General features: G+C 40.2%; 1 protein-coding gene across 4 annotated transcripts in view; it reads left to right on the top strand.

Annotated features, from left to right (window-relative positions):
- The window catches only part of EML4 (EMAP like 4), a 273,784-nt gene that overhangs the window by 183,494 nt on the left and 63,123 nt on the right, over positions 1-27,167 (top strand). For all 4 annotated transcript variants that reach the window (XM_050951783.1, XM_050951784.1, XM_050951785.1 and 1 more), the window contains 3 exons: positions 1,909-1,934; positions 2,415-2,447; positions 24,895-25,018. In XM_050951783.1, the coding sequence (XP_050807740.1) occupies positions 1,909-1,934; positions 2,415-2,447; positions 24,895-25,018 (183 nt within the window). The remainder of the gene's footprint in view (positions 1-1,908; positions 1,935-2,414; positions 2,448-24,894; positions 25,019-27,167) is intronic.

The raw sequence follows: 27,167 nt of genomic DNA, 5'->3' as shown, positions 1-27,167 counted from the left end.
TGAAATGCTGCAATTATTCCACTTCTACAGTCTTTCCCTAGAATAAGAAAAAATATACTTTTCAGTGATTGTGGATTAAATGGAGGCCAGAAGAATTAGGAATAATAATAATTGTTGGAGAAAAACAATCATCTGAGTGCATCTTCAGGTCATTGTTTAGCCTGAAATACTTAATGTAAGCGAAGCTTCAAAAGTTTTGAAAACATTTTGCCATCATCTCACCTGAAGACTGTGTACTATGTTCTTTATGAAAGTATCATATCTTTCACTTGTCTCTGCACTGAAATTCATTGTAAAAGCACTCTAGGCTGGGGAGTGGATGGGAGGAGAAGTGGAAAGAAAGACATGTAAATACCAACTTTCTACAAATATGCCCTTGGAAATGCATGCCCAACTCTTGTTGAATCAGTTGGCTTGTGTGCATGTATCGGAGGGCAGTGTTTTGCTTATTGCATTTAAGGTTATTAGGGGAAGTTGCAAAGGCCCAAATGCATCAGAAGAATCCCATTTTTGGTGTGAGGAAATAGGGACCCAGCCCTAACTTGGGCCCTGAACAAAAATCCCTTTATACATGCTTTGGACTTTAGACCCAGATTTTGAACTTTGTTTATTAGAAGCAGTTTTAAAGCCAGTGTCATGCTATAAATCATCCCAATAAAATAGCAGGAAGTCGTGTAACTGTCACCTTAGCTAGTTATCCACTTTTTTAAAATCAGCTGGGAATCCAAGTCTGGATTCTTCCATTTAGCAACCAGAATAAGGTTGATTGAACCAGCAGTGAGAAGTAAGAGAGTGTGTGTGTGTGTGTGTGTGTGTGTGTGTGTGTGTGTGTGTGTGTGTGTGTGTGTGTGTGTGTGTGTGTGTGTGTGTGTGTGTGTGTCTGTCTATCACTGTTATATATGTTTGACCTCCATACAAATATTTGACCTCCATTTTGCTACTCGGCTTAAAGACAGTTACAGTTTTCCTGAAATAAGTGCACTCCGAACAAGCAGGAAACCTTTAGGAGGAGGTTATTCTAAGGAAATTTAAATTTTCCTCCCATTTTCTGAAAAGCATTGAGATTTTTTTTTCATGCATGGCGCTTCCTTGAGTGTAGACTAACAAGTCAGCACTTATGAAAACTTCTTTTGTGTGTCCCTCAGCAAACCTAATGGTGTTTATCTAGAGAGTCTGTGTGGGGCTGTGGTAAAGTTGACTTGCAGTGAGCAAGTATCAGCGTCACATTTTCTGACATTAATAGTCCCATTGATACAGGTTCTTGGATAATTATTCAAAAGAACTCGTAATCCTTATGGACTAGTCACCTCATGGCTTGATTTTTCACAGGTGCTGAGAACCTTGAATGCAAGCTGAATGTGCTCGTCATCTCCAAAAATTAGGCTTTTTATGTTTTTGGGTGGGTTTTTTTGCTATCTAAAAATGAATTTCCCATATACAAATGCTAATATGATTTTAGTATTTTTATTAGTATCATTTATTTGTACAGCAGTAGCTCCTAGGAACCCCCATTATGCTAGTCACAGTACAAACAGAGAAGAAAAAAGATGGTCTCTACTCCAAAGGGCTTACAATCAAAGTATAAACAAGAGACAACAGGTGGGGGGGGTGTTACTGTATTGGTTAGGATTGGTTATCTAACATCTTATCCCACAGTTTCATCCATAGGAACATAAAAACTTTCATACTGGATCAGACCTATCCTCCAATGAAGTTATCTAGTTCTTGTGAATCAAGGGTGGGTTGGCTGGTTGTGGTGGGGTTTTTCTTGGTGCTTTTTTTTTTTTTTTTTTTTTTTTTGAAGGTCTGGTAAGACTTAACATAATGTGGTGCTGTGTAGAAGCTAGGTAATATTAATATTATACCTAATACACATTGATTATATAATTTGTGATTTTTTTTCCCCAGACATAAAGATGTCATTGTCAGCCAAGGTAAGTGAAAACATTTGTTTTTACATATTGGGGCAATTGGAGAGATCTAATTTTGCTAATTGAATATTACCCCAATGGAGACAACCAAGTTATTATGAAATATCTTTCTGAAGCACTGATTTAGAATTTACATAAAGGTAATAGTTACTCCAACAGTTAATTCAGTTGATTGTTGCTAAAAGTTGTAGGGCTCGATGCAAAGCTCTTTGAAGTCAATGAGAGGTTTTTTGTGATTTCAAGGCCCTGGGGGAGAGGAATATTTTGTATTGCTTTTATAAAACATAAAAATATATGAAGTGGTTAATTATTTCCTAGAGAGAGAGAGAGTATATCTATCTATCTATATAGAGGAAATATATATAATATGCTTGCTTGTTAAAAATAAAATAGAAAATATTGGACTTGTGTAACAAAGTTTTCACCCCAGGTAGGTAGGACTTCAGAAAGTTTTAAGTTATTTTATTTCTGTCCCATAACCAGCAAAAATGTCAACTCGGGAAAAAAACAGCCAAGGTAAGAATTAAGCTGTGCCAGTTGGTTGCTTTCTAATTTAACTGCTTTTATGGATCTTTTATTTGGCCTTTCACCATCAAATGATCAGTGCATGAATGATCCTGTAAATTTGGACTGTGCAGTTTAGTAAATACTTCATTTTTACCATTAAACTAAATTTTAAAAAAAAGTGCACATTGTTTATTTCTTGGAGATTTCTTGGGGAGTTAAAAGTAAATTACTATATACTTTATTCTGTTTGTTGGGAGAGGAATATGAACACATGAGGAATAAGGGGTCTAAAAGTCTGGCATTATTGCCTAATGTACCACAATATCAAGAAGTGCCAACTAAAAGATCTGTTTACTTCAGTTTTCTGTCTTGCCAATATTACAGCAGATGAATGCTGATTGGTTGAGAGTGGAGACTGAAGGCTTAAAATATTCTCCTATGGCAAAAAAAAAAAAAATCTCTTGTAAAGCATATTTCTTTTGCATCAACAAATTTTGCATTCTGTGACTACCTGCTGTTGCTGGCTTGTTCGGATGGAAAAAAAAATCTTTCTGAAAATGATGGAATGTGTTGAAATCTACTGACAATAAAGAAAATCCATTCTTGTGTTTCAACATCACTCTGCTTTGATAACGTAGAAACTGAAGCATGCAGCTCAAAATCTGGAGCATGTTTTCTCAGTGCATGCTATTCACAGCTGTGTAGCGAGTTTCTCTTCCCTTTTAAATCCCTCTTCTTTGCTATTGTATTAACAAATCTGCAATGTACACATTCTGTGCTGTAAGATTGTATATACTTTGGTTTTCCTTTGCACTGCGCTTAGATTTTCTATAATTCAAATGGAAAGAAACAAAATTAATTGGAAATTCTCATACTTTTTCTCATTATTACGAGATCAAAACAAGCTTTAATCAAAGTGCCTTTTCTTAATTTTCAAATTTGCTGAAAAAAATGCATTACAGAAATCTTTTTAACTGATTCCAGCTTATCAAAAATCTCCTATTAAAACAATATGAACAACCTTGATACAAAGGCTTCATAAAAGAGCAGCCAGGAAATGCTTCATGACAATATGAAGCACCAACCCAGATTCAACAGTCATTGAGAATGAATGCCTCTTGTGTATACAGTGATGATGCTTTTAAAGGCAAAATATTTGCTAATGGGGTTTATTGTACAGAAGTGGTTCTAATCTGTCTGTAATTTCAGTTGTGACAAAGCTTTCCAAAAACGAATCAAATCTTTGGCAAACACAACTTACAGTGCAATGATACACTCTGCAAGTATCCTTACATTTTTATTTCTTTCTTCCTTGTGTCCTCCCATGTAACCTGAGACTGGACTCGTCTTCACCCATATCGTCCTGGCAAATGACATATCCCAGAGGCTCTAAATTCTGTGAAACAAGTTGGCAGACGCCATATAAGTACCTAGATAGATGGAAAATGGTTTAATTAATCTGTGTGTGGTCTGGGCTTTCACGAAATGATGAGAGCCTACCTAGATAACTTTTGAGGAGTGGAGCAATATGTTGCATTGATATGGATCAGAATCAAAGGAATACCAGAGATGGATGATTCAGCTGACATTGGTCTTGTCTGTAGTGGAGGGGGGAAAAGCATCTTATTAGAAAATGTGTTCACTAACATCTTTAAAATGGCAGTGTTAAACACAGTTCTGCCTTTAATGTGCCCTAGGACAACTGTAATTTTAAATGTTTTATCTGGTTGTGGTAAACCATAGGGGACCCCCCACTGAGGTTAACATGACCAGCCAGCACATTTTAAAACACAACTAGACAAAGACAAGTTAAGTGCCAAGTTGTGTTTAACCTCACATTAGTTAACACATTTTCTAATTATGTTTTTTTCTCCAAGTGGATATAGCCACTGTATACCAAACCTCCTAGTTACAATGTACTATGCAGAGCTGGCTTGTCTACACAGAGAGGTGTACGTTCTTGTGTGCGCTAATTGTACATGTGGACTCTGTTGGTGTGCACTAAAAGCTCCATTAGTCTGGACAACTGCCCACATAAGTATCACTATCACAATCAGCCCCTCTGGCTGTCTGACCAGAAAGGCCAAGGATTTCACAGGCAAGCAGTGCGCTATTTTCAGAGGTAGTCCCTCCACTTCAGGACTGAGACACCCTTGGCACAATGGGGTTGGGGAAGCCTATGTTGCTTCTGTCTGTCTTATACTCGTTTTGCTGTGCCTCTACGAGGTACAGCTCTGTTGGGGGTGGGGCTAAGGCTCTGGCTCTGGTTGTTGTAAGCCACCTTTGTGTCTTCATAATCCTGGGCTGTTCTGGGGCCTGAAGAGGTACCTGGCACAATGTATCGCTAGGGATCTGTCTAAGGGTATATCTACACTTAGGGCAGTGTGTAGACTATGGACGCTGTATGCCCAGCGAGCCTGGGTGTAAATAGCAGTGTATACATTGAGGCATGGCGTAGGTGAGTAGAGTGCCATACATGCTTGAACCCCTACTGTGTATATCCTACACAGGTTCTCTGCATGCCCAAGCAGTTTAGCAGTGTAGTGTCCATCTGCATCCCACTGCCTCCCTGCTGTCAGAGCCTTTCATTGCGGTATGGAGCTACACCTGAAGTGCCTTTACTCTACACGCCACCATAAGTGTAAATATAGCCTATGTGACAGCAACCTCTGTGGTCTACCCTATGGCCTGCAGTGCTCCGTGGAATGTCCCCAGCACTCCATTCTGTCACTCCACCCCAACACACCCTTCCTGCCCCCTGTGTGCCCTCTCTGCTTGGGCTCGTGAGGGGATCCTATTGGGTTTTCAGAGCCTATGCTTTTACACCCAGTGGAAAGGAGAGAGCACAGAGGTGTGTCTCCATGACTGGCAATCCAATACCTTTAGGAACAGTAAAAATTCACTATAAAAAATCTGTGCAAATTTAAGTAGTTTCTTTCTATTATATATTGGAACCTAGCTCTTAACCTCCAAAAGAACAAAACATTATTACATTTTGTTTATGTCCTCTCCCATCCTCCTTTGATTTTTAGAAACTTTAGAATCTGGTGTGTCATTTTTTCTCCCATGTATTTTGTGGAGAGTTTGAGCTTAATAGCTTTTAACTTCAGCCAAGAGTTTTAAACAGTCTGAGTGAAAATCTCTTTCCTGTCACTTACCAAGGTTCCTGAAGCTTGTCAATTCTTATGCTAGTTTTCTAGGTATCTATAGAGTCTCCAGGAAAAAAAATGGGGAGGAGATGAGGCTCAAAATTTTAATATTAAAAAGCAGTGGGGGAAAAACCCTCAAACATCAAACCAAATCGCCCACTAAATAAATAAAAATCAAGTGTGTCCATTTATACTTATAAGTAAGTAAAAAACATGTAGGCACACTCACCTCTTCCCCTCCACCTCCAACACACATGCTGTACACCCCAGAGGTTAGCGTTAAATAATCCTACAATGTGCTAAGCACTCTGGCCCTGGTCCAGCTAACCATATATACCTGTCTCACTTTAGCTCACTTGCAGTACTCCCAGGCTTAAAGAAGGCACAAACTGTAATTTGGACTGAGATGAATTAATAAACCTTAGCGGCCTTAAAGGGAGGAAGCAGTGCCAGTTAAGAGCCCAACCCCCTACTGTTAAAGTCAATGAGTTTTTCCATTGGCCTTTAGTGGGGTTTGGATCAGGCCCTAAGAAAAGATACCAAATACACACTGAGATACTTGTGACGTTTTCATGGGAGAGCTGGATGAAAGATGACAACCTGGTGCTGCTTTATTCTAGTATATATTTTTTTTTACTCAATCTTTTATGATGGTCCGTTTGAATCCTATCATTATTGTGAAGTAAATTATTAGTGGTTCAGGATTCCATACCTGATTGTAGCAGAAAGTCACAAGGTAAGCTTCTTACACTTTTACATCTTAGCACTACATTTGTCTAGCATCCAGAGTTCTATTATCTTGTGAAAACATTCTTTTCCATTGACGTTATCTCCTAATTATAAATGTGCAAGGTTTGAGGTAATGACTGCTACAAGAAAGGAGAATTAATCTAAATGAGTCCCTGAAGGAACAGCACCTTTGACTGCAGCATGAGATTCCTAGCATGGGAAATATGTTTCTTCCCCTTTAAAAAATGGTTAAATGTTGAAAAAAAAAGGCTCAACAAATATACATTTTGAAAAAAACGTTTTACTCTTAGAATCTGTAGAATAAGTAAACTTGTCCTGAGGGGCCTAAACTGAGAGACTAATTCTGTTTCTACCTCCATACTCTCCAGAGTGTAAGCTCTGATCTCCTTCCCTATCCAGTTCATAGGCTTATCTTGCTATCCCACCCTTTCAAAAAAAATCTGATGTTTTCTAGAGCCTCTCACCACCCCATGAATGACAGAAACACAGCCCCTCAAGTGGACAGAGATCTTCATGGTCTCTGCAAAACTTACCTTTCTCACTGCATTGCTCTCTCTGTGCTGCATTGATTTTTCAGAGTTTTCTGCACTAATTTTAGTGTCTGAATGGTCTTAGTGTGTTGCACCATACAAAGCACACTATAACAGTTTAATTTTAACATAAGCAAGGCATAAATAATTGTATCAGGGTTCTGCATTCCTGCTGGAGCAGATAGGAAAAATAAAGCACTCTTGGCCATAGCTGCTGCATGGGCATTCTGTTGAGTAACCCTGGGAATAATATCTCAGCTAAGGTGTTCACCTGTTACAGATGGTGGCCATGCTCTCTCTATTATCACTAACCCCACCAACATTACCTCTGTCTTCTCTGAGTTGAGTAGAAGTCAGTTAGCCCTCATCCAAGTCCTGAACTTTCCTAGACCCCAGCTGGGACAGACACAATAAAGACAAGGATGATTCAGCAATGATGATAGCATTTAGTTAATATTAGACCTTTAAATATTATTTTTGCCTGCTCCAGGAATTTTTTTCCCCTTTTGCTTCATTAATCCTTGTAAACCAAATTCCTAGAACAAATTCCAGTGCTGGAAGGCATATGGCCTATTCCGTGAAATCCAACAAAAGCATGTGTGAATTATGCAGGTGCTTACCACAGCATTATTAGGCCCTTAGCTAAAATTGTTCTATTAAGTTCTTTACCAGCAGGTGTTTATAATCACGTAGCAAAAACCTGCATTTTCTTATTTCAGCAGAGATGTGATTTCAAGTACTAACCATAAAGTATTCAAATTTATACACCCAGAAGGATGGAGTATGGTGCCAAAGACTCTGTATATCTTAAAGAAGATAAAAATAACTTTCTTTCATTGGGATGCCAGGGTTCTTTTTTATGACTATAAAGTCTAAAGTGATAGCAGCTCTGTGCATGACTCACTTATTCACTTTATAAAAAGTACAATCCCTAAAGACATTTTTGTATAGCAATAAATTAAATACCATATGTGAAAGAATTAATGAAAAACACACAGTACATTCCTAATTTTGTTATTTTTAGTAATTTTCAGTGCTTCGTTAATTCCTAATACTTTTCTTTCCTCTTTCTCTTTACCATCGTTTTACTGTTGTGCAGACTCTGGACTCAGTCTTGGAGCTCATAAGGGCAAAACTCGATGTTAGCATGACTCATGCCTAAGGGAGGACTACAGAATTGGCCTCTCCAGGCCCAATTCACCATTTCACCATCAGATACATAGAATCATAGAAATGTAGGGCTGATTTTGTCTCTGCTCTTGTTTGTGCTATTCTTTTGTACTCATCCTTAACAATTTATTTGTGTTTCCACTTCATTTTTTGTAGGATTTCTTTTTGATTTCCAGGTCATTAAAGCGCTGTTGTTGCAGTCGTATTGGCCAATTACTATTCCTCTTATCTTTCCTTGGGATAATTTACTGTTGTACCTTAAATACTGTCTCTTTGAAAACTGCGACCTCTCCTGAAATTTTTTTCTCATGGGACCTTACCTGCCAGTTCTCTCAGTTTCTTAAAGTTAGCTTTGTGCTTTTGTGAAGTCCATTGTCCTTATTTTGCTGCTCTCTCTCCTTTTTCATAGAAACTTTCATTATCAGTTTTACCTACGTTGCCTTCCATCTGCAGATTTGCAACTAATTTCCTCTGTTAGTCAGAATTAAGTCTAAAATAACTGCTGCTCTGGTTTTTCCTCCATCTTCTGAAATAAGAGATTGTCCCCAACACATTCCAAGAACATAGTGGACATTTTGTGTTTTTCCATTTTACTTTTCCAACGGATATCTGGGTAGTTAGTCCTCCCATTACTACGAGGTCTTGTGTTTGGGGTATTGAGGTTATTTGTTTTAAAAATACTTTCTTCATCTCCTCCGTCTGGTTTGGTGGTCTGTAGGTGATGGACACCTACCATAATGGTGCCCCTGTTTTCCTCCTTTTATCTTCAGCCAGAGCTTTCAACGTGTCTGCTTTCACCTCCTTCTGGACCTCAGAACAAGTGTATACATTCTTAACGTATAATACCACATCTCCTCCCTGCCTGTTCTTCCTGAACAGATTATCCCTCTCTATACAGAGATTCCATTCATGAGATTTATCTCACCAAGTCTTTGTGGTGCCAGTTAAGTCATAATTTGCTTGTCTGCTAAGATTTCCAGCTTTTTCTTTTCATTCCCGATATGCCTTGCATTTGTATGTACACATCTAAGATGCTGAGCAGATTGTATTCCCTCTTGCTGGTTCTATACCCTATGATAATTTTCCATCCTGACCCCCCTTACTACTTCCAGCCCTTTGTCAAAATCATCTTTTTTTTATACTTGCTTGTGGAATTTTGTCACTTGCCCCCTTAGATTATGTTTGCACTTCAATTAAAAACCCATAGTTGGCCTGTGCCGGCAGGCTCGGGCTGAGATGCTGTTTAATTGTGATGTAGACATTTGGGCTGGGACTGGAGCCCTGGCTCTACGACCCATAAGGTGGGAGAGTACCAGAGCTCAGGCTGCAGCCTGAGCCCAAATGTCCACACCGCAATTAAGCAGTCCATAAACGGAGTCCTTTGAGCCTGAGTCAGCTAGCATAGGCCAGCAACGGTTGTCTAATTGCAGTGTAGACATATCTATAAAGTCTAGTTTAAAGCTCACCTCACTACATTGGTGAGTTTAAAGCCCTCACTAGGTCCTTCTTCCTCAGGTAGATCCAATGTTGAAGTCACTTGTGTATCTGAGGGTGCAGTTGGACCCTTTCTGTTTGTCTTTGTATGTTTTATTTTTTGCTAACTTTCTGTTCTCTTAAATGTCACCTCCACACAGGGAATCAATGAGTTTTGCCATTGGCTCCAGTGGAGCCTGAATTTCATCTGTTAAGCAGGTAGATAGCACTAGATGTACTGAGCTTATGAAATATATACATTCAACGTTCATTCTTCTGGCCCTTGATTTTAGCTATACAACAATAGAATTTATTCCAGAGCAACTGCTGATTGCTTTCTGCTATTTCACAGCGGTATGTAATGGAATTGTTACTTGTCTATCAGTAGCCCCCTCTGCCAGCTGATTCATGTGTGAAGAAACAAAGTTTTATACTTACATTTAACATTATTACGTTTACATTACAGTAAAACTATTAACCCTTAAATATCCTTTAAAGAGTGAAGTCATTACACATCAATTTATTTGTTTTAAGATAGATTTGGACTGCCTGGATAGCACTTTGACAACATTTTAAAATAATAAATTTATACTTTTACTGTCAAATTCTTCCGCAGTGGAAAAACTGCAGCCACTTTTTTTTATGACCATAGTGGTTTGGCTAAAGGTGCTGTGATGCAGGTGCTAGCTTCAAGATCTTTGCTCCCCAGGATAGTGTATGTATTCCATTCTTGGATGTAGAGCTGAAGGGAGGGAAAGCTGTTGGGAAAGAGGCTGGCATTAAGGAAAGAATCATTTTACGTAATGAAAATGCTGGAATCTCTCTTCCCCCTGGCCAAAACCCCTGCCTGGAGGTGGTCGAAGACAACTGCATATGATTACAAAGTAATAGGTTGCTGAATCAAATTAACTGTAGATTTCTGTAGTGCATAGCTGAGCTGTTTTTAATTTTACAGTTGTTCTTTTAGTTTGTAAATGTCAGGATTAGCTTAAAAACACGCCAAAGCACAGTATTTATGATGTAAACAAGTGGGGTTGAGCCATGTGCCTTATGGCTCTTACTGTCTTAACATTTTAGAATTCACTGAGTAGACAATATACAGCAGTTCAGATGACAGATGGGAAGGATTAATTTGTAAGGGAAAGGGAGTTTAATGATTGTCTATATGGTGTTCATCACCATGGTATCTGAGCACCTGCTTGGTAGTGATTACGCTTATCTACTCCAATGATATTACAGAGTTGGATAATTTATATGCTTTCTCAATACGTCGAGCAGATTCTCCCCTTCCTAGAATTGTAGCAGTTAGTGATGACAAAGACTGGTGAGGCCTTCCAGTCTGTCTCCTTAGCAATGAACAATTGTTCTCTACAGTACATTTTCAAATATTTTGCCAGTCTTGTTTTAAAAGTACAAAGTAATGTGGGTTTCCCCCTTGCCCTTGGGAGGCTATTGTACATGCTGAGACATCTCATTATCAGGCAAGTTTGCCTGGTTTGGGGGGGGGGGCGGAATTTTCCCTTTCTTGTTTCCATCCCTCTGCAGTTTATATCATTCAGATACTTGTAGGCAGCTTTCATCTTCTCTTGAGACTCCTACCCATTAGTCTTCTGTTAGCTCATCTATAAATATAAATTTCTTTAATCTTTTCCTCCTGTGTTACTCCTTTGAGTTCCTTATCATTTTGGTTAGTCTCCTCTGAAATCTTTCCTGTTTGTCAGTAGTCTGGGACTGTGATTCTCAGAAATGAATGCAGTGTTTCAGGTCTCTTTGCAGCTGGGCTATTACCCCTTGCCCACGGCATGCTGACTTTGCATGTGCAGCCCCAAGCTGAATTCAGCATTTGTTTTTTGGCTGCCATATCACTTTGCAAATTCATGTCTAGCTTGCTGTCCAGTATCACCCATAGGGCTCTTTCACCATTGTCGTATCCCAGATTTCTTCTTTCCATTGAATACCTGCATTTGGACTATTTTCTCCCAGATTAATTAGCTGGCATTTTTCCCAAATCAATCTCATTTTCTTACTCTCTGTATATATTGCTCCTTTATAGAGCCCGATCAAAAGCCCGCTGCAGTGAATGGAAATAGCTCCCTTGCACCAGGCCTTAGGTCCCTATATTTTACTTTGCTACTATCTTCAGTTCCCTCCCAATTCTCTGTCCTGGACCCTTAAAATTCCACATGTCTTGCACGTGATTTCTTGCCCTGCAGGGTGAATTCCACTGATTAACTTTGCGTTCCTATAGAAGAGGCACACATCGCCTCCTTGCGGTCAGATGGGAGTTTAAGACTCCATGTCTATAGTGTCAGCACATTTCATTAACATATTCATGCTCCCTCTTCCAGATAATTACAGAGATGCAGTTTTTCCTACCTCATATCTAAAGGAAAGAACTATCCCTCATTCCGTTTGCTTCTCTAGCTTTCATCCAATCTTCCTATACCTCTTTGGGTATGTGTACACTGGAATAAAAGATCTGTGGCACAGCTGCAGCTGGCCCAGCTCAGCTGACTCGGACTCACGGGGGTTAGGCTGCGGGACTAAAAATTGCTTGTAAATATTTGGGCTTGAGTCTGGACTCTGGGACCATCCCTCCTCGCAGAGTTACAAAGCTCGGGTTCCTCCTATTCCATCTCCTGATGCTGGTGTAGTGAGGGGAAAGGCATATGGCCAGCATGCCCTAGCACTCCTCAGCTGCTTTTCCATACATTAGAGGAACTAATTTAATGCAGTGTTATCTTTGAAGGCATTCTCTCCGTTCACCCCTAAATTTGCATTCTGTAAACTTGAGCTTTAGTTGAAGATGTATTGTCTGATATGTTGGCTGATGAAATTACATGAAATTCATGATGATATTGCTCAGTATTTGGAACATACTGTGACATTGGGCTCTTTGCTGAAGACATCTATGCTGAAGGTAGCTTTTGCAACTTGGCATCTTTAACTTTTCTGTCATGTAGAAAATGAAATCAAAGATTCAACTTTGTGCCAATTCCATGTTTTTAGGACCTACCTTTTACCTTATACTTTAGTCTTCAGTGGGATACCTTTTTTTTATCCTGTGATACAGCAGGGTCAGGGAGCAGTGAGAGAGTGGTCAAGGGGAGATATATAAGCCCTAAGCTAATGAAGGCATGGTTTGCTGTAGTCTACGAAAGGTTATTACAGGTTAATTGTAGCACCTGTAGCCAATTAAGGCCCTGCCAGGAATCTAATGGAAAAAAAAACCCTGCTTCTGGTGGACAGTGTGGAGCAAGGATTGGAGTTTGGAGGTGTATTGCTGAGAATTGAAAGACCAGAGAACCGGAGGAAGAGAGACTCCCTCCCCCAGCATCAAGGACCAAGGGTAACCCTACCCAAGGGGGAAGAGGGTAAGAAACGCATAGGGGTTGAGAGGGGCTGGGGCTCAGGGTGAGGAGCAAACCCAGACCCCTTCCCCACTTCCCTTCTCTACCACCTTCCCGGGCCACTAGCAGGGCCCTTGGTGCCCCAAGAGCAGGGGTAAGGGATGGCGTCCTCCCACACACACACACACCAAGAAAAGCATGACACCCACCATACCAACATCGGCCATTTTGTCACACCTATTATAATTGATCCTTCTCATCAGAGTGTTTTATTAAGGTGTAAAGTACTGATGCTTGTGAAGCAGCTTGTCTTTCCTACTTTACTCTAGCTCATTTCCAGCATTCTCATTTGTAATGCTCTGTACAATAGGATTGCATATGTAACTCCTTTTATCAATAACAACAATGATGCAAATAATAGATAATAATCCGTACAATGTAGGAACTGCATCTGCAACTGAATTATTGTGTATACAGCTGAAAATGTTTGCCTTAATTCCAGTATATATATATATTTTTTCTTTTTGACTTCTCTGGTCCCTGATCATACCAATTCTAGCTCTTTGTTTGTCTTTTCCCTTTTTTCCCCTATATTCGGGGGGACGTTTCAAAGTCCTGCACAGGGATTTAGTAGCTGTCAAGATAAGTCTCTGCCACTTTAAAAAGTGTTTTTCTGCATAGAATGGTGAGTCAGAACATCCCTCAACTAGGCTATAATACAGAATTGTCAGTTCTGTATTTACTGCCTTCCTGGGTGATAGGGAAATTATGCTTTTCTATTCAAAGTTCTTTAAAGTTTCTCCTCTTGTCTCTTCCTGATCACCTACTTTTCTGCTTTGCACTACCCTAGAAAATAGCTAGCTCTTCCTAGAGACTACTGGAAGAGATGGTAAGAGATGGAAAGAGAAGAAATGTTTGAGATAAATTTGAAATATCTCTTTGTACCCAGAAAATTGTTCAAACTTTGGGAGGAAACCAATAAATTTCAGTTTGTTCTTCAACGTGCCAATTAAGCCATATAAATTAAAAGGGAGTTAAACTTCTGGTTTTCATAGCTTGTATTTACAGGAATTTGGCCCTGGGCAAATACATTCTGTTTGAAAACGTTTTTGTTGATATGCTGCCATCTGTACTGTTTCAAAAGATTTTGCATTAATACTGTCATTGCCCTCAGGGTTACACCTAATGAGATTTTATGGTCTCAGACAGAAGGAGGAAGCAAAGAAAATGCTGTGGTATCTTTTTTTCAAGGAGAGGCTTGGTCAAGTAATATTTAATTAATACATCTTGATTAAATACATTAAAAAGTGTATCCTTAGAATAATCTGGAATATGCACAAAATACCAGCAAAGGCCAAAAATGCAGTATCTTTCAGATAGAAGATGAAGAGAACTACTCTGTATCTGAGGATGCTGTAGATAACCTCCCTTCCCCAAAGCTTCACATTATTGCACTCCTCCTTTCTTGCTTCGGTAGCGAACAGTTGGGGAGTGAGTGGTGCCTGGAGTCATTTTGTACTTTCAGGACTAGCTAGCTAATCCATAAGCACCAAGAAAATTCAGGTTTCAGAGTGGCAGCCGTGTTAGTCTGTATCCGCAAAAAGAACAGGAGTACTTGTGCCACCTTAGAGACTAACAAATTTATTTCAACATGAGCTTTTGTGACCTACAGCTCACTTCTTCAGATGCATAGAATGGAACACACAGACAGGAGATATTTATACATACAGAGAACATGAAAAGGTGGAAGTATGCATACCAACAGGAAGAGTCTAATCAATTGAGATGAGCTATCATCAGCAGGAGAAAAAAAACTTTTGAAGTGATAATTAAGATGACCCATAGAAGGTGTGCGGAGAACTTAACATAGGGAAATAGATTCAATTAATGTAATGACCCAACCATTCCCAATCTCTGTTTAGGCCTGAGTTAATTGTATCTAATTTGCATATTAATTTGAGTTCAGCAGTCTCTCTTTGGAGTCTGTTTTTGAAGTTTTTTTGTTGCAAAATTGCCACTTTCAAGTCTGTCACTGAGTGGTTAGAGAGGTTGAAGTTTTGAATGTTATCATTCCTGATATCAGATTTGTGTCCATTTATTCTTTTGCGTAGAGACTGTCTGGTTTGGCCAATGTACATGGCAGAGGGGCATTGCTGGCACATGATGGCATATATCACATTGGTAGATGTGCAGGTGAACGAGCCCCTGATGGCGTGGCTGATGTGATTAGGTCCTATGATGGTGTCACTTGAATAGATATGTGGACAGAGCTGGCATCGGGCTTTGTTGCAAGGATAGATTCTTGGGTTAGTGTTTATGTTGTATGGTGTGCGGTTGCTGGTGAGTATTTGCTTCAGGTTGGGAGGCTGTCTATAAGCGAGGACTGGCCTGTCTCCCAGGATCTGTGAGAGATCATCTTTAAAGATAGGTTGTAGATCTCTGATGATGCGCTGGAGAGGTTTTAGTTGGGGGCTGTAGGTGGTGGGTAGTGACGTTCTGTTATTTTCATTGTCGAGCCTGTCCTGTAGTAGGCGGCTTCTGGGTAGTCTTCTGGCTCTGTCAATCTGTTTTTTCACTTCGGCAGGTGGGTATTGTAGTTTTAAGAATGCTTGATAGAGATCTTGTAAGTGTTTATCTCCGTCTGAGGGATTGGAGCAAATACGGTTATATCTTAGAGCTTGGCTATAGACAATGGATCGTGTGGTGTGTCCTGGATGGAAGCTGGAGGCATGTAGGTAAGTATAGTGGTCAGTGGGTTTCCAGTATAGGGTGGTGTTTATGTGACCATCGCCTATTAGCACAGTAGTGTCTAGGAAATGGACTGCTTGTGTGGATTGGTCTAAGCTGAGGTTGATGGTGGGATGGAAACTGTTAAAATCACGGTGGAATTCCTCGAGGGCTTCTTTTCCATGAGTCCAGATGATGAAGATGTCATCAGTGTAGCGCAAATAGAGTAGGGACGTTAGGGAACAAGAGCTAAGGAAGCGTTGTTCTAAGTCAGCCATAAAGATGTTGGCATACTGTGGGGCCATGCGGATACCCATAGCAGTGCCACTGACTTGAAGGTTTATATTGTCCCCAAATGTGAAATAGTTGTGGGTGAGGACAAAGTCACAAAATTCAATCTTTAAACAGGAATTTAAGTTCTCACTGTGAGTGCTTGTTTGTAAATACCTGGAGACAATACTATATTTGTATGTTAAATTATGGAAGCATGAATACAAGATTTTCATAAAAGGTTCATTTTTATTACCTTAACATCAGTGGATAGCCAGTATGGTTTTGTCTTTGTAGAGTGTACATGATAACAAGTATGTTGAAAAAAATCAGTTAAACATATGACTTGTTTGGAATAATTATCTAAACAGTTTCAGACCAGTGTCAACACAAAAATATAACTAAGTAATACATATCTCTGGTAAAATAAGTGCAGTTCTAGTCTGGCTAATTGGAAATAATTCTCAACTTTAAGCCACATTCTCTACAGCTGCAAATGGGCAAAATTCCAGTGAGTAAAGTGGAGCTGCAGCCATTTACACAAGCAGAGAATTTGGACAACTATTTTTATATTCATTTTGGCATTGTTTTGATACCTGCTTTATTACAATGAAACAAAGTTGAGCCACTTGTATTCTTGAGAAAGTAAAACTTGTATGCATGGGTGTCATAAACAGATAGCTAAGGGTTAATGTCTCTTTCACCTGGAAAGGAGTAACCTGAAACACCTGACCAGAGGACCAATCAGGAAACAAGACTTTTTCAAATCTGAGTGGAGGGAAGTTTTGGGTGTGAGTTCTTTGTTCTTTGTCTTGTGTCTGACCCTCTCGGCTCTGAGAATGATCTTTCTGTCTCCTGGCTTTCTAATCTTCTGTTTCCAAGTTGTAAGTACAATAATAGTAAGACAATAGGTTTATATTGTTTTTCTTTTGTATTTACATGTGTGTAGTTGCTGGAATGTTTAAATTGTATTCTTTTTGGATAAGGCTGGTTATTCATTTTTTTCTTTTAAGCAAATGACCCTGTATTTGTCACCTTAATACAGAGAGACCATTTTTATGTCCTTTTCTTTCTTTTTATATAAAGCTTTCTTTTTAAGACCTGTTGGAGTTTTTCTTTAGTGGCGACTCCAGGGAATTGAGTCTACAGCTCACCAGGGAATTGGTGGGAGGAAGAAGTCAGGGGGAAAATCTCTTTGTGTTAGATTTACTAAGCCTGACTTTGCATACCCTCTGGGTGAGGGGGGAAGAGAGATTAGCTCTCTCTGTACTTGTGTTTCCAGGACTGGAAACAGGGAGGGTGGAGTCCCTCTGTTTAGATTCACGGAGCTTGCTTCTGTATATCTCTCCAGGAACCCAGGGAGGGAACACCTGGAGGGGAAGAGGGGGAAGGGAAATGGTTTATTCCCCTTTCTTGTGAGACTCAAGGAATCTGAGTCTTGGGGTCCCCCCAGGGAAGGTTTTGGGGAGACCACAGTGAGCTAGGCACTGTATAAATCCCTGGCTGGTGGCAGCTTTACCAGGTCCAAGCTGGTAACTAAGCTTGGAGGTTTTCATGCTAACACCCATATTTTGGATGCTAAGGTCCAAATCTGGGAAAAAATGTTATGACAATGGGTTAATTTCATTTGGACCCAGTAACTACTATTCATTACTTATAGGAATAATTGGTTCAATACTGCAAAATTATAATTTTCAGTGACCTGTGCCCTTTGGTCACTTTTATGCTGTCTTTCAGTTGTGTTCAGAATATGATGAAAATCTTGCTTCATTTGATTCCAGTGCTGGGAAGTTCTACTTTTAGGACTAAAGGCTGCTTGAAATTCAAGTTAAATGAATTCTTGATGTTTCAGATGGCTGACTTGAGTACATTAAAACTGGCAATTGCATCATGAAATCACATTCTTTGAAGTCAGAGGACTTAACAAATTTGGATGACTGGAATCTATTTTGACTGCTAGTTAGACAACAAGAAAACAAAGTACTATAAATCAACAATAAAAGTTGTTGCCAAATAATAAAGCTAACTGCTTTAAATTAAATATGTCACACAAGCAGTCAAACTGCAGCTTTAACAACTCAAGTGTAACTAGCTCATGATTCAGATATTCAGGTACACTGATTCATCTGTCAGATTAGTCAAAGGATTTTAGTTTAGAATGAACAGAATACTTAAATTCAAGTACTCACCTCATCAAATGACTGAACAATCACCTCATAAAACAGGTGTGTCAAATTTGTTAGTCATTTACATAGTCATTTACATAGAGTAGGATCTTGAGGTACAGTCACTCTATTTGAAAGATCTCTTTGGGTTTCTTAGCTGGTTATTAGATTTCTTTGTACACTGGTAAATGCAAAGACAGTAAAAGGTGTAGTATCTGGCACTTTACCAGCCAGAAAGCTCTATAAACCACCATTTCTGAACTTCATTGAAAGTCCGGTTTATAGTCCGGTTGGTGCGGGGCTGGCAGGCTCCCTACCTGGTTCCGCATGGCTCCCCAGAAGCAGCAGCAAGTCCCTGCTGCTCCTATGTGGAGGAATAGCCATGAGGGGTCCAGAGTGAGGGAGGAGGTGTGGGGCATGGGCTCTGGGAGGGAGTTTGGGTATGGAAGGGGACTTGGGGCAGAGAGGTTTGGGGTGCCAGATCCAGGTGGCACTCACCTTAGGCAGCTCCCTGCAAGCTGTGATATGTTCTCTCAGGTGCCGCCCCTGGCCAATGGGAACTGCGGAGCCAGCGCTTGGGGTGGGGTGGGGCGGGGCAGGGGCAGCATGCAGAGTCACCTAGCTGTGCCTCTGCCTAGGAGCAGCAAGGACATGTCACCGCTTGCAGGGAGCTTCCCAAGGTGTCAAGTATCAGAGGGGTAGCCGTGTTAGTCTGGTTCTGTAAAAGCAGCAAAGAATCCTGTGGCACCTTATAGACTAACAGACGTTTTGGAGCATGAGCTTTCGTGGGTGAATACCCACTTCTTCAGATGCATGTGGTGGAAATATCCAGGGGCAGGTATATATATGCTAGCAAGCAAGCTAGAGATAACGAGGTCAGTTCAGTCAGGGAGGATGAGGCCCTGTTCTAGCAGTTGAGGTGTGAAAACCAAGAGAGGAGAAACTGGTTCTGTAGTTGGCAAGCCATTCACAGTCTTTGTTCAATCCTGAGCTGATGGTGTCAAATTTGCAGATGAACTGAAGCTCAGCAGTTTCTCTTTGAAGTCTGGTCCTGAAGTTTTTTTGCTGCAGGATGGCCACCTTAAGGTCTGCTATAGTGTGGCCAGGGAGGTTGAAATGCTCTCCTACAGGTTTTTGTATATTGCCATTCCTAATGTCTGATTTGTGTCCATTTATCCTTTTCCATAGAAACTGTCCAGTTTGGCCGATGTACATAGCACAGGGGCATTGCTGGCATATTATGGCATAGTATGCCAGCAATGCCCCTCTGCTATGTACATCAGCCAAACTGGACAGTCTCTACGGAAAAGGATAAATGGACACAAATCAGACATTAGGAATGGCAATATACAAAAACCTGTAGGAGAGCACTTCAACCTCCCTGGCCACACTATAGCAGACCTTAAGGTGGCCATCCTGCAGCAAAAAAACTTCAGGACCAGACTTCAAAGAGAAACTGCTGAGCTTCAGTTCATCTGCAAATTTGACACCATCAGCTCAGGATTGAACAAAGACTGTGAATGGCTTGCCAACTACAGAACCAGTTTCTCCTCTCTTGGTTTTCACACCTCAACTGCTAGAACAGGGCCTCATCCTCCCTGACTGAACTGACCTCGTTATCTCTAGCTTGCTTGCTAGCATATATATACCTGCCCCTGGATATTTCCACCACATTCATCTGAAAAAGTGGGTATTCACCCACAAAAGCTCATGCTTCAAAACGTCTGTTAGTCTATAAGGTGCCACAGGATTCTTTGCTGCTTCCCAAGGTGAGTACCACCCAGATCCAGCACTCTGCATCCTCTCCTGCACCCTTGCCCCGAGCCCCCTCCCACATCCAAACTCCCTCCCAGAGCCCGTGCCCCAACCCCCGAGCCTTGCACCCCCTCCCACAACTAAACTCCCTCCCTCTTAGTTAACCAGAATGTTTTACTTATCAGCACACCCCATTATCCCAGCATGTTGGATAACAAAGCTTTTACTGTATTAAATTATGATAAATGTAAATTTTGTCAGCCTGAATGTGTTGTTATTTCTGTTACGGTACTGTGGTATTACTTATATAGTATCATAAGTATGCATGGTGCTTTACAGACAAATACAATGAGAAGAGCTTTCTGTAGCGAGCTTGCAATCTAATTTAATGCAGTTATTTAGTATGTTTTAAGATTTGATTGCTCTGTGATTTGTTAGAGATCATCATGCCATAGAACCTGGCATAGTGGTTCAGCTTGGTTATTAAGCTCATAATTTTTCTTTTGTCTCAGTGACTGAGTTGGTTTTCCTTCAAGTCTAGTTAGGCTGATCACAATATGTCCAGATCTAGTAATTACTAGTGTTTTCAGGGCCCCAGTTTTATTCCACAGAATTTCAATCAATCCTATAATCCTTTGAATTCAGTAGGAGCTTCCTCAGGTATTCTAAGGTATTCACTAGATTGCCAGTTCTCAGACTTAGTTGTTTGGTTCTGGGAGGAAACCTTGACTAACTACATTTTATTTCTAACATTATCCATGCTCATTCCATCGCATTCATAACTGGAAATAGATTTGTTATCTTGTTTCCAATCTTTGTTCTCTAACAGTAGTTTTATTATTTTGTGTGTGTGTGTAGAGTTTACTAACAGTTAGACATCTTTCTTTGACTGGGGACATGGCATCATTTCAATGGCTGAAATCTTTCTTTTATCAGGTTTTACACCTTGGTTGGAAATAATGTCCCCAACAAAAGTCAGTTCTGTAATCCCAACGCACATTTCTCTCTCTTTAGTTTGAGGTTTGCAGCTCTAGTTGCATCCAGGACTTCCCAAAGTCTATGATCATGCTCCTCTTTTGTTGAGCCCAGATGATGATGATATCTATTGAGGTGTCAACATCATTAATATGTTTTTAGATCATATGTATGGTTTTGTGGTACACTTCTGGGGCTGAAGCTATGCCGAAGGGTAACCATAAGAATCTACAGCTTCCAAATGGGATAATAAATGTGCATAGCTTTGAACTTTCTTTGATTCATTTTAGCTGTCAGAACCCTGAGGATGCATTTGATTTACTGAACCATAATGTCTTTTCTGCTTGGTAGTTTGAAATATTCTCTTTTTATAGCCTTGTTGAGGTCTTTGCGATCTAAGCATATGCATAGCTGGCTGTTACTTTTCTCTATGATGAGAAGGGAGCTCACCCATTCTGGTGGCTCCTCAATTTTTTGTATTACTTACATTGCTTCCATCCTTGCAAGCTCAGCCTTGAGTTTGTCACAGAGTGCAAATGGAACCTTTCTACATGGATGGATAACTAGAGGGACCTGCTTGTTTATCCGGATTATATGTTCACCCTACAAGCGAAACCAACCATTGAAACAGGCCATGATATTCCCGAAAGAGTGCCTCATAGCCAGGTTCAGTATTATATTGTAGTCAGAGCATCTGTTTAACCAGACTGAGTTTCTCACATGCAGCCAGGCCTAAAATTGGTGTCACCTTCTTTGGCACCACAATGAAAATGAACCTGTACCTGTTTTTATGGTTGATGCTAGCAATGTACCTCTCTTTCACTGGTATATTTTTTCCAGAATAACCAGTTACTTATATTTTTGTTGGTTCCAGTTTTGATCTTATATTCAGCCTCTGATAATCTTGTTCAGACAGAATATTAACCTGAGCTCCTGTCATAGGCAGTATCCAACCCCTCTCATCAGGCTTGGTAGATTCCAGTACATCTATGAAAAACTCCTCAAGATTGTCTTTAACTAAATACACTTGACATTTTTACATTTAGGATCTGCAGCATTTTGCAAAATGATTATTCTTCCCACATTTATGACAATTTCCCAAAGGCAACACCTTGTTTGGGACCATGTTGTGATCCACACCTTCCATATAACCATCTATATCCAGTCTTCTCTCTAGCAGTGGTTTTCATACCAATTCTGGCTATATTCTTTAGTACTTAATACATGGATAACCCCATCTCAATGAGTTCAGCTCTTTGGTTTGTGCTTCTGCTGCCCTGCATATTTGGAGAGCCGTTTCTAAAGTTAAATCTCCTTCAAGGAGCAGTCTCTCCCTTAACACTTTGTCTTTAATGCCACAAATGATTCTGTCTCTGACCAGAGACTCTGGCAACTCAACAAAGTCACAGGCATGAGCGTTGCATAGGCTGGGGAAGGCTGTGCCTCCCCAAACAGCCCAGCATGGCCCTGCCCACGCTCCTTCCCGGAGTCCCCTCCTGCTTGCCCTTCTCCCTTGGCCCCAGCCCAGGAGGCTGCTCCTCGTCAGGGAAGCATGCTGTGGCTGGGGCAGCCGGGACTTGGGGCTGCTGGGGCCACCCAATGCGGGGGAGGGAGGCTGGAGGCGCTTGCGCTGCCCATCCTGTGCTTGGGAGAGGGGAGGAGGCTGGGGGGACCACCCCCAGCCTGCATGCAGGGACTGGGGGGGTCCGCGTGCTGCCCACCTTGTGTTCAAGGGCTGAGGCTGGGGGGTGGAGGCTGATGGCCACGTGGAAGGGGTGAACTCCAGCAAGGGAAGCATGTGCTCAGGCTGTGGGAGGTGGGGCCTGCTGGGGGCTAGCTTCCCTCAACCAATGGTTCACCCGCTGCCCATGGTCCCAGATTTTACTGAATTTCCATAATTCTGTGACATATTGCTCTATGGTGTCATCAGTTTTTTGCATGCATGTAAGAAAATCGTGTCTCTCAAATGTTTCATTCTTTTTTGGCATGTAATGCTTCTCAAATTTAGTCAGTAAAAAAAACTATAAATACAGTAAAAAAATAACTTCATGGTTTCACCTTCTTCAGACTTAAAGTTGTTATAAATATCCAGTGGTTCCTCCCCAAAAACATGCAAAAAGATAGATGATTTCCCTTTATCATTTTTCTCCTCTGCTGCTGTGGCTGCTAAATACAATTTAAATCCCTGTCTGAATTATTTTCCAGTTCTCTGCAACATTGCCTGACAATTGCACACTGGGAAGAAGGTTGCAACACATCCATTTTTTGGCTTCTCCCCTCCCCCCTACTTCTTAAACTAGTCAAGCTACTATTGTGCTCACCAAATACATGCCAATGCTTCTGTGCCTGATGCTTCACCTGTTTCTCTGGTGCCTCCCTTTATCTCTGCTTTCAGTTGCAAACGCAGACTTAAGGTCACAATCTCTGCAGTTTCCTTCTCATTCAGTACTTCTGACACCTTGTAATGATCCTGGGGTTCATTAAATAGCAAACCAGTGAATGAGAAAGGAATAAAACTTTAATAAAAGGAACTGGAGAGCTTCTATAGTGAGCTGCTACAAAAAGGCATGTGGTGTTCCCAACCCCCACCTTCACGGCACATCTCCAAATTCCTCTGTTCATAATACTGTCCCTTAGAAGGGAGCATCTCTAAATTATAATCTTCTACAAACATCTCTGCAAGAATATTCTACATTGCAATCTGAGAGGCAGTGACCTTGCCTCTCATGTTCAAGAATGATTTAAAAACATTGCTTGGTCACTTGTAAAAGGCTTGTCTTGCGTTACTTTCTTACCAAGATATTTTTAAAAATTAATCAAACATATTAGTTTGGAATTGGCAATATTAATCACTTCAGGTGTCATTATGCCACTTCTCAGTGCCATAGTGCTAATCCCTCAATGCTGAATAGTTGTGCTTCCACTCTTCCCCTATTTGTCAGTAAGCTGTAGGATCCTATTCACTGGTTAACTGACTGCTGTGATCTCTGAGTGATCGTATTAACTATTAGGATTTCCAGATATCATACTCGGGAACATCTGGGAGCTCTGCTGTTGGTGGAAGATAAACTCTGTTTGGGGGTGGGGGTTGGTTTATATCTAATCAAATTTGTATATTTTACACTGAAATATTACGTTACATTTTTTAGTTTGTGTTGTTCGTGATATTCACCATTGATATTAATTACTGTTAAAGGGGAAAGATACTGAAAATAGGCCATACATTAAACCATAATAAGTAAATCATTTAGGTTAGGGCCTGTTTCTCAATTACACTAGGGCCCCTGACACTGCTTTTAACACTACCAGAGTGGCGTACAGTGCTCATAGTGTAACTCAGAATCAGGTCCTTGATATATTTTAAACTTCATCAGAAATTGTAATTGGCACGTTGTGTGGAAAGGACTCCACTGGGACCATGGTTTTATCTAGTGGTCACAACAAGGGAACCTTTAAGAAGGCTTACTGTCTGTTACTGACTCGCTGTGCCATTTGGGGCAAACCATTTAGCTTCTCTGTACATCTGTTCCCCCATATGAAAAATGGGCCTCAAAGAGGAGCTGTGAGGCTTAATTCATTGTCTGGTAAAGCATTCTGAGATCCGTTCATGAATACGTGCTATGGAAGTGCACATTATTTGTCGCTGAGATATTTTCAGTAGAAGTGATAGAACTGCTGGAAAAGTGATCTATTCATTTCTACTGAATGTTCAGATTACCAGAGTACTTGAGTGATTTTAATGATATCCACTTGACACATATTTTTGTTGTTGTTGTTGTTGTTGTTATCTGTTTTAAGATGCTGATGTTTGGTAAATATTATTTATGATAATTCCAACTTCAGATTTTGAGATAATTTTGAAATGTAGGTTTCATCAGGTATTTGTATAAAATGATACATGCACAGTTATCCAAAGAGTTACCACAAATGCATTTATGGTAGCAGTAACTGTGCATGTATAATTGTGTAAGTATAATTTCTGAATACACAAATTTTACTTGTCCTTTATCAAACCCACATTTTGTAAGATAATCATAACACTAAATATATTCTTTGCATCTCTTATCTGAATATTGAGGTATTCATTAGAATTGAACACAGAAAGTAAAATCATTGCAATTAATTTTTTTTTGTTTCAACAGAGGGAGAGTATATTAAGATGTTCATGCGGGGTCGACCAATTACAATGTTCATTCCTTCTGATGTAGAAAACTATGATGACATTAGGACAGAACTGCCTCCTGAGAAGTTAAAACTGGAGTGGGTGTATCCTTATCTTCTGCGTCACTAAATATTTGCTGTTCTTTTATGATTTTTTTCTTTAAAAATCTAATCTCATGTGTTTTCTTATAATTATGGAATTGGTTTAAATCAGAAAAATTAGTTTTCCTTGACAAAACAGTTTTTTAAGTTTACTCGCACTACAGAGTTATAAAGATAGACTTAATACATTTCCATGCACTGAGCAGCCATATCATATACCCCTGTATTTATTTTTCTATTGAAACTAATTACATCTTTATTTTAACTAGGGAAAAAAAGGAAATCTCAAAATTGTTGCATTAGAATATGATTTCCAAACAGCAAGATTTTGGTTTCAGACACATTCATGTACACTCTGTGTAATGGAACATTGTGAGACTTTATTTTCTTTTGATTGTGAAGAATGAAGTTAGATGACATGATTCTGATCACAATTTTACATCAGTGTAGACTAGGACAGTTTATATGCAGCATCATGGAGTTAGTGTGTTGTGGGAAATGATGCTGAGCGTGATTTGTCCTGATCTGCACTGACTCACCCGTAAAAGTTGTGGTCAGCATTGTGTCAGCTAATTTGATTCTTCTCCATTGGATTCACATTGGGTAGACAAACTCCTAGGACATACTTCAGTCCAATAATTGGTTGCTCTGCTGACACTGCCCAAACTGCCAATCGTACTAGTGGCATTGATGATGTGAACAGTCATTCACATCTGTCAGGTTGTCTGCCAGGGATCAAGATGAAAGGACCCTGTGTCCTAGTACTACTCTGTTTAGACATACTGTCATTAGATATGTCATTTTAGCAAAGTAAATTAAACTACTCATTCTTTCCTTTTATCCTGCTGAGTAATAGATAGCTTAAAGGCTTAGAATATCAGTGCTTTGGAAAGAAGCTGTGGAACCTACGTCCACTGTAGCCCTGAGGTTATGAAGAGGGAGCAGTCAAGTCCAGAGAGAGAGAAAGACACCATAGGGCAGGCAACCGAAGGAAGGGGCACCAGACTGGTTGAGAGCTAATCCCCAGATGAACCACAAAGAGGCGCCCCAGCAGATGAATACAGAAACCTGTACCAGCGCCTCTAAGAGGCAAAGCTTCCCCACTTGCAGGCACCAATTCTGTGTATAACAAAAAAGAAAAGCATGGGCAAGGAGAGATGGAACAGAATTAATGTTGCGAAAACACAGAAAAAATGACTCAGAAGTATGAAAACAATAAATAAACACAGAGAGAGAGAGAGAGAGTATTTGGGGGCGGTGTTCTTTGAATCAGTTTCCCGCCTTGCTGAGAGAAAGTTCAATGGACAAATGTCTCTTTAACACACCACTCCCCTTTCCCTCCACTGTTTCATCTGCCAAAATTTCTAGCTTTCCACTGATAACTTCTGCTGTGAAATGCCTGTTTACACCATCAAGGTTCAAAGCTCAATCTGCTTGGTCCCTACTGTTGTTCTAGGCTGAACATTCAAAGATGTCAATCCAAATAAACCTTTATCATGCTACACATGGCAACAAATATCTACTCCTCCCCACAGAAACTGCATTTAGAACAGAACTCTTCTTACTATGGTAAAGAGTTAATGTTATGATTGCTCTGTCGCCATCAATTCTGGAAGTTCGCTGCTAGTCACTTCCCTATTATTAGGATTTTCATTAATGCCATCAACAGACAACATTTCCCTTATCTGTTAATTTCCTTTCCCCATCTCTAGCTGTCTGGTGGGATAAAATACTATTGCTAGGAATGTTTGATATATTGTGGCAAAATAAATTTAATGGATAAAGACATTTGTCTTGAGTTTTCATAATTTAACAACCTCAATTAAATGGTTTCTGAACAGTATGCCTGTCCACTAGGAAGAGAGCTCAGGCTGTCAGTTGAAGACATCACCTCTCTCCTCCTAAGGTACAGCCACTGTTATTATCCAACCTAGCAGCCCTTTGGTTTTATTTTAAAGGAGGGGCTGGTGGTAGAGCATTCTCTGAGCAGGATCTTTGACTCTGAATTTCACTTCCTGCCTGCCTAGTTGACCAGAACCCATTTTTGGAGGCTTTCAGGGCAACACTGCAAGAGTCTCTTAAAGTACATCTACACTGCAATAAAAAAAAAAAGCAATACCAAGTTTCGGAGACCGAGTCAATTCACTCAGGC

Source organism: Gopherus flavomarginatus, chromosome 4 (assembly GCF_025201925.1).
Source record: "Gopherus flavomarginatus isolate rGopFla2 chromosome 4, rGopFla2.mat.asm, whole genome shotgun sequence".
In the NCBI taxonomy this organism is placed as follows: domain Eukaryota; kingdom Metazoa; phylum Chordata; order Testudines; family Testudinidae; genus Gopherus; species Gopherus flavomarginatus.
Note: the sequence above shows the minus strand (reverse complement) of the source record. Positions and strands in the feature narration are given on the sequence as shown.